This window comes from Podarcis muralis, chromosome 12 (assembly GCF_964188315.1).
Source record: "Podarcis muralis chromosome 12, rPodMur119.hap1.1, whole genome shotgun sequence".
Classification (NCBI taxonomy): Eukaryota; Metazoa; Chordata; class Lepidosauria; order Squamata; family Lacertidae; genus Podarcis; species Podarcis muralis.
Window position 1 is genome coordinate 38,818,015 of NC_135666.1, and position 12,315 is coordinate 38,830,329.

General features: G+C 43.0%; 1 protein-coding gene across 3 annotated transcripts in view; it reads right to left on the reverse strand.

Moving 5' to 3' along the window:
* Positions 1-12,315, reverse strand: part of HACL1 (2-hydroxyacyl-CoA lyase 1) — a 29,699-nt gene that overhangs the window by 14,126 nt on the left and 3,258 nt on the right. For 2 of the 3 annotated variants that reach the window (XM_028749911.2, XM_028749909.2), the window contains exons 2-7: positions 10,068-10,172; positions 5,714-5,754; positions 4,956-5,036; positions 3,885-3,957; positions 2,668-2,745; positions 749-843 (exon numbers count right to left, since the gene is read on the reverse strand). In XM_028749911.2, coding sequence (XP_028605744.2) covers positions 749-843; positions 2,668-2,745; positions 3,885-3,957; positions 4,956-5,036; positions 5,714-5,754; positions 10,068-10,172 — 473 coding nt within the window. The remainder of the gene's footprint in view (positions 1-748; positions 844-2,667; positions 2,746-3,884; positions 3,958-4,955; positions 5,037-5,713; positions 5,755-10,067; positions 10,173-12,315) is intronic. The other variant, XM_077937049.1, reaches the window with a different exon arrangement.

A 12,315-nucleotide genomic window follows, 5' to 3' on the forward strand; every position in this document is an offset into this window, starting at 1 on the left:
TTGAGCAAGGCATGACACTACTTCCAAACAGTCTTACACCGTGCTTTCAAGGCCTTCAAAGCTCAGCATCACCTGATGTCACTGTGATGCTTGATGACCAACAGGTGTGGGTAGGGAGATAAGAATCAGGCCCACTTGCCAGAAAAGCTTCCTCACCCTAGATTTATCATATAGGACTCAAAACAACAGTTAATCTGTAGCATCTCCTGTCAGCAATGTCTCACCATTTAACAGAATGCCATTTAAACGTTGGTTCACTGGCATATATGCTTGAGACTCTTCCAGATCTGAAAACTCTTCCTAATAATGGTGAGCTCAGTTCTTCCAGGTCTTATTCTAGATCAGCCTTCCCAACCTGGTGCCTTCCATGTTTTGGATGGTCTCAGGTAGCACAGGGGGGACTTGTAGACAAAAACGGCTGGAAGGCACCAGACTAAGGGTGATCAATATGGGAGTTTCCCTAAAAGGCGTATGCTAAGTAGCTATTTCAGGAAAGTAAACTGGAATCCGCTGGATTGAACACATCCCAATTCATCAGGAAGCTACTGCCTAATCACATCCATATCTCTTCAGTGTCTTTTACTATGAGGAATTCCTTGTGTTTTTTCAATATGTAGAGTTTATGCTTTGCCTTAGCAATACACTCCTGCAGGGGTCTCAAACACAGGAAAAATGACAATCGAGCACACCCACCCACCCTTTTTTTAAAACAGGAAACAAGCACTCATCTTAATAATAAAGGACTCACTTGACAGAGCTCTTCTTCACCTGCATATTTACAAAGTCTCCTGGTATGTCAAGGTAACAGGCACCTGGGCGACCGTAGATGCTATTTCTGACAGCCTAGATTGATGAGAGAGAGAAAAGAACATAAATGTGCTACAATAATTAAACTTTTTTAAACAAAACAAAACAAAAACACAGCACCACATTTCATAAAATGCATTCCAAATTTGCAGGCAATGGCTAAACTTATTATCCAGCTTGGAGAACAAGAAAGCAGCTGGATTCAGCTTGCAGCCATCTGTAGCCACTGTTATATCTGGAGTAACCAAGTCAAAATCTCCTGCTGACTGCCTATTTTAAGTAACATGACCCCCATGTCAATGCCCCGGAGCTGTTCTTCAGTTTCTCTGGATTCTTTTTGTTCCAGCGCATGCCATAGGCTGAGCCAACACTCCTTGAAACTCCTATTGATTAAAGGCTCAAACGGTGGCTCAAACAACCGTGGCAGTTGTAGCAGGGAACTTTACAGAACTGTTTCCTGGAAAGTTTAGAGAATAAATGTGTCAGTCACAAAAATAAACCTGCAAGGCTACTCCTTGAGAGAGTAACTGGAAGGATTATAGAGTGTCGTTAAGCACTCCGTGCTTGTTTTGTATAGGATATACCGTATTTTTCGCCCTATAGGACGTACTTTTTCCCCTCCAAAAATGAAGGGGAAATCTGGGTGCGTCCTATGGGGCGAATGCAGGCTTTCGCTGAAGCTTGGAGAGCGAGAGGGGTCGGTGCGCACCGACCCCTCTCGCTCTCCAGGCTTCAGGAAGACATCCACAGCCTAGGCAGCCCTGCGGGAGCTTCCCAGAGCGTCGGGTGCCCTGAAAGCAGAACGCCCGGCACTTCGGGAACCAGTGGCGTAGCGTGGGTTGTCAGCACCCGGAGCAAGGCAAGTAATTTGCGCCCCCTAACCCGTGGATTTGCGCCCCCTAACCCGTGGATTTGCGCCCCCTAACCTGTGGATTTGCCCTAACCCCAGATGTTGCGCCCGGTGCGGCCGCCCCCCCCCCGCCCCCCCCACGCTACGCCACTGTCGGGAACACATCCGCAGCCTAAGCAGCCCTGCGGATAGCAGCCTGCCGCCTGAAGGGCGAGGCGCCCTGAAGCAGAGCGCCCCTCGCGCCGGGCATACATCCGCAGCGTGGGGAGCCCTGCAGGAGTTCCCCGCAGGGCTCCCCACGCTGCGGATAGCAGCCTGCTGCCCGGCGTGCGGGGCACCCTGAAGCAGAGCGCCCCACCCGCCGGACAGACATTGGCCAGCCCCACAAGCTTGGGGGACAGCAGGGAGGCGCAGCGCCACCATCCCGCTGTTCCTCGACCTGGTTCGGTTTCCCCGACCTGCTTTTGGGCGGGAAATAAAGGGGGGGGAATTTCCCCCCAAAAAAACTAGGTGTGTCCTATGGGACGAAAAATACGGTATATTTTGGGAGAATAATGCTGTGTTCACAAAAATTGTTTTTCTAAGAGCAGATGGAGTATTATTTACACTTTTAGGCTGCAGTCCTATAACACATGTACCAGTGAGAGGTGTGCCAACTCTATCAAGATGTCACCTACGATCTACTATAATGCACTGCCCCTGTAATACAGTGCTACCTCTGGCTACGTACTTAATTCGTTCCAGAGGTCCGTTCTTAACCTGAAACTGTTCTTAACCTGAAGCACCACTTTAGCTAATGGGGCCTCCCGCTGCTGCCGCGCCACTGGAGCACAATTTCTGTTCTCATCCTGAAGCAAAGTTCTTAACCCGAGGTACTATTTCTGGGGTAGCGGAGTCTGTAACCTGAAGCGTATGTAACCCGAGGTACCACTGTATTCTACTGCTGGTTGCCTGGCCTGCAGAGTTGAATACTGAGGAGCAAGGATCAATGCTTTTCAACTGCGTCATACCTTCTCAATCACAGCAGGAATATCTTCAAGACTGCTGGGCCTGGCGGAAAATTTGCTGTACAGCCGACAAGCTTCAACCTAGATTCAAGCAAACACATACGCTAAAGCCAACTTTTACCTGTTTCTCATTTTCTCACAGCGTGAGTTTTATTGAAAGGAAGTAGCTCGGCTGGACCCAACCAAAGGTTTGCTCAACATCCTGTTTCCCGGTGTCCAAAGGGAAAGCCCACAAGTGGGGAATGACGGGAGTGGGCCTCACTGGCTATTGCTCTGCAGGAGCTGGAATTCAGTGCCATGCAGCCTCTAAAATTAGGCATCACAGCTGATGCCAGACAACGCTATGTTAACATGCAATATTCAGTAAAAGAAAGATTCTACAAAAAAACACAACAGCCTTTAAATCCAACCAATTGGTGCTTTCTGCAAGAGAGGGCATGCAACAGATACCATCCTATCAGGACGTCCATTCTGCAAAATGTCAGAATCGGGCCTTCGGTGCTGCAGCATCTAACCTTTGGAACTCCCTTCCACTATACATCAGATAGGTGCCTTTTCTATTGTCTTTTTTGGCACCTGTTGAAGACTTTCCTCTTCCAACAAGCCTTCTAAGTGGAGATCTTTATCCCAGCTGGCATCTGTATTGGATCTGAAGTGATTTTATATATGTGTTGCGATGGTAGTTGTTTTAAATTGGTTTTGTACATGCAACAGTTTTATACATGTTGATGCTGTATTGTAAATTGTTTTGGGATGCCTCAAGGAAAATGATTCATAAATTAAACAGCAACAGTGAATAACAAAATATTTTATAAAATAAATAAACTCAATCATTAATTTCATATATATTTATTTTATTTTCTAACATTTATATACCACTTGATTGTAAAACAACTCAAGGCGGTTTCAAAAAGAATGAACCAATAAAATTGTTAGTAAAATCCAGTGAAACATTCAGAAAATTAAAACCATGATTTAAATTAAAAACACACCAGCATTCTAGATATCTGGGTAGGCATGTCTAAACAAAAATGGTTTCAGCAGGTGCCAAAAACAGTACAGTGAAGTTGCCTACCTGATATCACACTTAAAGATCTATTTCTTACATATGTGGAATGGGTATTATGTGGCATTTGGAGCAATGCCAGTTCCACAGATCAAATACCCTATACCATTTCATGCAACACCTTTACGGAGGAAAAAGTGACCAAGCTGTGTACCTGCGGAAATTCTTGGAAAGCTCCCATCGTTTCTTGATTTCTGTCTGAGGAACCTCCAATAACAATCAAAGGCCTGTGGAGAGGGGGGAAAAACATTTCTTGGAACCAGGGGTCATGAATTATCAAGACTCCGACACACAGTTTCACCTTGATCCTGCAAAATGGCAGCATGGTATAAACCCCAGCATCTGGTACCCAGGAGTCCATGGTGATTGGGCCCAGGAATCTTCTAAGAAATTGTAAGCATGCTCAGCTTTGACAGACTCACCAGCTGTTGGGGGAGTCAGAGGAAAGGGGAGACAGAAGGCTGAATCTAGTCCTGCCTTCCAACACAGGTAATGGGCACTTCCAAGATGATGACTCCAATTAATGCTGCTGTGCGGGAGGATCTTTTGAATTAGGACCATCACCATTTTGGGCCCAATCTCACTATCTTACTTATGATTTGGCCTTACAAGCTTTCATCACTTCAAAACAAGATTCATACAGGACTCAAGTTAACATATCACCAGTTTGCCTAATATTACAGACGGCAGGTTTTTTTTGAGAGGGAAACACACACAGAGAAAGGCTGAATTGGTTCTGCAAAAAGATTAAGAGATTTTTGCCTCCTCTTTTATGACTGAATAAACAAGATGCCTCTTACCCTACCAGATAATGTGATAGTTACCAAGCGATAATGTTATCATGTGCTACAGACACTGCACTTAAAGGATAAGATGCTGCTATAAACAACATCTTTAAACCAAGTTATGGTGTGATTATATTGGTCACATAGCCGACATGATACAGCTGATGGATTTCCTAAAGTATCGAACTCTTTTCCTGTATGATAATGAACTTGGCTGCTGTAAAAAAGATCTGAAATCTATGGACGAGTCACCAAATGTATTTATATGCTGTCCTAGTGCAATGCCCTACCTGCTTAAAACGGCACACACAGAGAGAGTAAAGAAGCAGAAGAAAAATGACATTTTATCTGGCTTTCATGACACGATTTGTATTGTAACTTCAGATTAATTAGAAATTGGACTAACGGTCGATAAAAAAACACACACGTAAGTTCATTACCAGCAATTCATGTTTGCGTTTGCCATTCCACCTAGAGCATGTATGAGGCCAGGACCAGAAACTACAAGGCACACGCCAGGCCTAGAGACAAAGGGGAAAAAACAAAGAAGGTATATAAAAATGTATGGAATGAACACACAGATTTAGCAGGCAGGGGAGCAAATTACTCTAAATGCATCATGAGGAAACACTGTCATAGGACATCATGCTGAAGAATCAATTTGGAAGGACAGAGGCAGGCTACAAATTTTAATCAACAAACCATACAGGAAAGTCAGAGAGGCTCTGGGGAAGTATGCGCATATGAGTAAGAGAGAAGGGGTGTGACTCCTTTCTGTCAAAGTATCTCCTTAGTACTGGCCACAACCCCAAAAATTCTCATGGAAGCTGATGTGCAAGTGCATATTCTTTTTGTAGAATGGAAAACTTCAGGACCTTCAGCAACCATTTCCTTTTCATCCTTTTTGTTTACGTTACATTTTCTAAAAGTGGCCTTTTATTTACTAATGGAGAGAAACCCTTGCTGCACATATACAGAGGTTTGCATTAGAGAAAACATTGCAAAGTGGCAAGTACATAGAGGATTACAGATAGCAAAACACTGGTGTACAAACAGTGAAAGCTTGTAACTCTGGAAGGCAACTACAAAGTCCTAGAAATCAATTCCTGATGATGATGATGATGATGATAGAACCAGGATTGTTTTTGCCTTTCAAACAATTGTTGACTCTGAAGACCAACACAAGGAAGCACCTTACCTGCCCGTCAGATACCCAACTGCAGAGGCAGCATAGGCAGCCTATTGAAAAATAAAAGAAATATTTATCAGAAAGCTGGTGAATGGGAGTTTGGTAGTTATAACAAAAAGTCACCCTTAAACACCCCCAACAAGTAAGCTGAGAGGACTTCCTACGGATGTTCAATTGAAGTAAATGGACTATGCTCAGCACACAAAGATGTCCACATGCGAACTAGAATTGACACAGCTTCTGAACTCAGATTTTCATAGCTACAATAGAAAGGTTCTTTTAAGACTATTTCAGCTGGGGAGGTGGAACCTACGGGCAGAAGGGAATGCCTTCGCACTCCCATGTGCACCATGTAGATGACCCATATCCTTTACAAAAACAGAAATTTGTCCAGTCAAGGGGATCACCCAACATTTTGCAGAGCAGAAACATTTCCTCTGAAAGCAGATCTTCCAGGTGCTACTGTTTGTACTAGCATTGCATAAAGAAGTGTTATGCAAGCACACAGATGGAAATCTCTGCACGTTTTTCAACCAGTATTATGGAAAGTCACTTTGGACTACTTCTATGACTATTTTTTCCCATATGCCAGCAGGTGGCATCCAAGAGAAACAGTAGTGAAATTAAACAAGGCGGGGGGACGGGGACGGTAGAAAATGCTCCATCAGCACTGCAGAAACAAAACTGCACTACTTGGATTCGAGTGGGCAGCTATTTCAGTCTAGAAACTATTACACGAGAATGTTATCTGTTTCATTACAATCGTCCTTATTCTACAGAAATATTAAAGTAGGTGCAACAAATGAATTCAGTTTGGGGCTACTTTTTTTTATAACCGAACACTCAACAATTCCTGTTTTGCTTTCCAGCTGTTCTGTGAGTAGTTGAAACTGCACAACTAAACTTGATGCATCTCAGATTGGGACACAGCTCAGAGGAATAAAATTGAGGTTAAAAGAAAATTGAGGTCATTTTTTGAGGTCTTGTCAGTGAAATGGGTGGCCTTTTCTCAGTGGTGGCGTCCCGACTGTGCAACACTATTCCCAGAGAGGCTTGCCTTGTGCTTTTTTTATAGTAACTTCACCCCCCAGGTAAAGACACTATCATGCTCCCAGGCCCCTTGAAAACCTGACTTCTGAACCACTGTTTCTCTCTCTCTGCTGGAAGTTTTTTATACCACATTTTAAAACTGTAGTCTACTATTTTATGCTGTAAGCTATCCAGTAAAAAGTGCTACCAGGCAGATTTATAGAAATAAAATAAGGATGTAAATAAAATAAAAAGGTGTGAAATGGTTGCAAACACAAACACACACACTCATCACTTTTTCTGTTTCAATGTTCACATAGGAAACATTAAGAATGCAGTTAAATCATTGGAATTGGTATGTTATTATGACAACAAAAATTTGCCAGAGCAGTTCTCCCATTTATACCATGGTTACATTCATGCAAGCATGTCAAACTTATTTACTACTGATAATGAAACTGCCACACTGAATTAATGGGAAACACTGCACCGAAGACAGACTGACGTAATTTTCCAAAGCATGTTAAGGGTCGTTCCTGTCCACTATTTCTATGCCATCTGTTTCATCACAATACTAAAAAGAGCAGGCAGCTTCCTTCTACCCCAGCACAAAAATATTGGTTTTAAACTATCATTTGTCATTGGCCTGGTTTGCACCTCCTGTTAAACCGTAGTTAATGCTTACTATGGTTTGACACAAATCAACAAGAATGCTACTGAAGGCTGCTCCAAGTTCCCACATCATTCCTCCTCAGCTGTACCAGGAGCGACAAGCCACAAGTGTTGGCTTGTTATATCATCTGGACCTAGACTCATGGTTTTTGCCAAACAAACCCCGAGTGAAAGCCGAGGTTTATTCTTGGTTTACTGCTTTGTTGGGGGATGGAGGGAACCACAAGTCTGGGTTCAAAAAGCATCACAACCTAGGCCTGTGGTTTGTCACTTCCAGAGCAGTGCAGCCAGGAGTGGGGAAGCTGCATAGGGGAAATTTTTAGATCGTGCAACAGCATGGTGCTCATTCACATTAAGCCATAGTTAAACATGAAAAGCATGGCTTTTTATTGTTATTTATACAACTTGTATACATACAATACATTGTCCATCACTTATCTCTTTCCTTAAGACTCCCATCTCTCCATGCTAACATTGATCTTCTGCATATTCTGATAATCCACCCATTTTTGTCTCTAATCTTCCTTTATTTAGTATTATCTGCTGCTCATATGTTAACTCCTACTTGCAGCTTAAATTGAGTATAGTAGCCTCTAAGATGTTCTCCAAAACGCTTCCACTCTTCTCTTAGCTGCATCTCATCTTTATTTCTTATTTTCGTGGTTATGGTTGCTAATTCTATCAGTATATTCTGCCAGATTTCTTTCGTGGGTACCTCTTTTTCTTTGCACTTTTTCGCATAGACTGTTCTAGCTGCTGCAGTCATGTATAAAAAGGAGGTTAAATGCCTTCTTCGATTATAAGCATGGCTTTATGTGAACTGAAAACACACCCCTGCTCCTCACCTTAGCGGCCTAGAATTTCACCTCAGTGGCCTAGAATTTCTATTACATCAGGCTCTGGCAGGTGCATAGCTGTCTACTTTTCCCTTTTCTTGCGAGGAATCCTATTCGGAATAAGGGAATTTCCCTTTAAAAAAAGGGGAAAGTTGACAGCTATGGGCAGGTGGGATGAGGAGCAAATTTAGCAGAATCGTGAGGTGTGCAACTTCTCCTGAGCTAGATGTGTCATATTCCAAAACAAGAATCTATGCACTGTGCAAAACTAATAATATCACCAATTTATATGAGAGCCTATGGCATTGCAAAGTATATTCAAGCAGTTTGGTTGATAATTTGGGGAAAGGGGTTAATCCTCCCCACAACAGTTATCTAGAGTAGATGTAAATATATTCTACATATAGAAAGCCCTCAATCCCTACCCCAAAATATATGCACATATGTGAGGAGGGATGAGCAGGGATGGTTAAATAACCAATAATAGGTAAGTCCAGAAAGCATAGGAATGAATAGTCAACATGGCGCTTAGCGTAGGAGTAGAATATTGAGGTAGCAATTTAGATTCAACTTGGTGGGTGAGAATGCAGTTTTTACATAATACCTTTGACGAACATAAGAGGGGAGAAAATGATTACTACTCAGAAACCAGAAGGCAATTTAATGTGACATGTGTTTCCCTTCTCCTTCTGAAAAAAAAAACATGGCAACGTACAAATGTTTAAAGATATACGGAGTGGGCGTTTCATTAGGAAGGCTCTTTGTACCTCCCAAGCAGGGTGCCATGGCAAAGACACATTGTCAAAGAAAGTGACAAGCTAAAGTGACGCACAAAACTTTGCAGGTAGAGTGAATGGCACTTCCCCTTGCAATTAGGCAATCTTGTCAGCACTGCCTCTGGTTACGCAATTTTTAAACTTATGCTGCTGTAACTCAATGAAATTCACATGCAGTATCCTGCCATGTGGCACCACCGGGAAGAATTATGGAAAGCTTCAGCCACAGCCCCCTCAAAAAACAAACTATACCTCTTGCTACTCTGCCCTCTGATAATAACCAAGTTGTCAGTTTGGGTTCTTCAAATGTTAAAACCTTTATTAACATGAGACAGTTCTCAAAACCATTTACAGGTAAATTACCACATTTTCCCGTGTATAAGACATCCCCATGTATAAGGCGACCCCTGTTTTTGGGGACTCCAAATTAAGAAAACACCCCTCAGCACTACCCGCGTATAAGACGAGCCCCAATTTTAAACCTAATTTTTTGGTTAAAAAAACCCTAGTCTTATACATGGAAAAATACGGTAATTTCTCTCTCTCTCTGTATACGTGCATGTGTGTACATATTATATACCACACTTATATATTTTTTGTAATCGAGAATATTTGTAGCACAAAGGCAATTCATTGCATTTTGGAAACAGAGGTGGTGAGCCATGAGATCAGAGTTCAGAGGGGTCAGAAAATCTGTGGTCACATGATACTTCTCAGAGTATACCCCACCAGAGACGTTACATTCATACTCATTTTTTGGGGGGGGGGGACTATTAGGGTCAAATGACAGTATTTTTCCCTTGAAGGGAAGCAACTAAGATGCAATATTTTGTTGTGGGGTAGGATGCAAGACAAGGAAAATGTTAAGAAGCCCTCTGTCCCACCCTATGCTGGGTTTCCTGTAACAGATTGCAGCTTCCACAACCACATATAAAAAACATTGCTGAAAGACTATACGTGCCTGAGAACTGTGCATCATTCTCATTTTCAGATTATGTATAGGCTCAGATTGAGGCCTGGCTAACAAACAAGGCTACTGAAAATACTTACAGCTTGTTCATTGCGCATTCCAATATATTTAATTCCACTTGCTTGAGCAGCAACTGCTACTTCGATCACTGGAACACCAACAATGCCAAACATATATTCGATGTTCTGAAATAAATAGCATTTTTTAAAAAAATAAGCTGACTCCCCAAAATATTTATCTTCTATTATCTAACTAGGTTTTTTGTTCGTTTAAGGTCAAGATTTCTAGGAGAAAGTTAGAACTGCAACTAAATACTTGCAGCTTCAACCCAAGCTAGGATTTTAGTAATGCCATGCATAGACCACTGCAGCTGGTATACCTGTATTGATGATACTATATACCCAAGGTTCTATTAGTGCAACAGTCAATAAATGCTTATAAAGAATACTTATTTTTCACAAAAATACATTTAAACAGACATTTCCATGTATCTAAAAATAAGGAATTGTAACAAACATGTGATCATCATTTGGAAGAAACAATTACCGTATTTTTCCATCTATAAGACACCCCCATGTATTTTTGGGGACTCTGATTTAAGAAAATGGGGGGGGGAGATACTATCTGTGTATAAGACGAGCCCAGATTTTGAACATTATTTTAGAGTAAAAAAAATAGTCTTATACACGGAAAAGTACGGTACTTTAATAAAATGTATATTTATGAACATTCTGGGTAGTTCACACATTTTTTTACTACAAACACAGTCCCAGATATGCAAGAATGGGGACAAATAAGGTTTGTGAATGGGGAACATGTCAACAACAAGAACTGTGTTCCCATGTGGTTGCCCGGATAAAGAGACATCATGATCACTATAATTGTTACTGCTATCCTAGGATATGATGGCTGATTAACACATTGTGTGTGTGTGTCTACACTAGGCGTAGCCAGTGTGGTGCCCTCCAGCTGTTGTTGGACTTCCATCAGCAACAGTCAGCATGAGCAGTGGTCAAGAATGATGGGAGTTGGCCCAACATCTGGAATGCACCATGTTAGCTACTCCTGGTGTATGAATGCATGACCAAGGAGAGCTGAGAAGAAGAAGAGGAGGAGGAATAGTAGTTTGGATTTGACATCCCGCTTTATCACTACCCAAAGGAGTCTCAAAGCGGCTAACATTCTCCTTTCCCTTCCTCCCACACAACAAACACTCTGTGAGGTGAGTGGGGCTGAGAGACTTCAAAGAAGTGTGACTGGCCCAAGGTCACCCAGCAGCTGCATGTGAAGGAGCGGGGAAGCGAACCCGGTTCCCCAGATTACGAGACTACCGCTCTTAACCACTACACCACTTGAGCAGCTAATACAGGGATCGGCAAACTACGGCCCCTGGGCCGGATCAGGCCCACCTGGGTCTTAAATCAGGCCCGTGCCAGGAAGCCAGAACCCGCCGCAAAGCCGAGACTCCCAGCGATGGCGACGGGAGGAAGAGGCCAAGCGGCAGTGGCTCTGCCACTCAAACGTCACACCTGGTTTACCTCAGCGGCGTTTGATTGGCAGAGATGTCCCCGCGCCACGCTGAGGTAAACCAGGCGCGGCGTTTGATTGGTAGAGCCACCGCCACTCGGCCTCTTCCTCCCGTAGCTGCTCGGCCTCTTCTTCCCGTCGCTATCACTGCCCTGGTGCTCCTGTGGGCCAGAGAGCAGAGTGGACGAGCTCGCTCTGCCTACCCATGAGAAGCAGCGGCGGCGGCAGGTCTGAGGGTCAGTGGACCGGCCTGCTGCTAAAAAAAAATGCCAACCCCTGAGCTAATACATGCAACCACCCAGTTTCCTACGGAAACAGCACAAAAAGCTTTCCAGATGTTGTATGAAGTAGATTATTCTCATCTTCAGTAAAACAGTATGTGGGGTTGCCAGAAATTTAGGCAACATAGCTGATGATCAGCATACGGATGTTCTTTATACAAAAGAAATGCTCTTCTGAGTGATCACACAGTGAATCTTGGTTTGGAATCCTTGCGTGGACAAAAAAGTAGGTTTAGCCGTTATGGTTTATGAGGAAATTGTGAAAGGACCCAAGGCTTCTCAAAGGCCCAAGCCACAATTTGGTATTCTTCCTGAATGCAGCTGTTATGTATGATATGCCAATATATACTAAACTTGTACATAATATAGGTGTTTACTGCCAGTATGTACCTTTCTGGCTTGTATGTACAATGTCATCTAGGTAATCTGGGCCACCAAAAGGAAGACAAGGCCATATGAAGGAAGCCATGTCAGCTAAAGCAGAGTTCACTGAAAGCAGTTACACATGCATGCCCAGGTT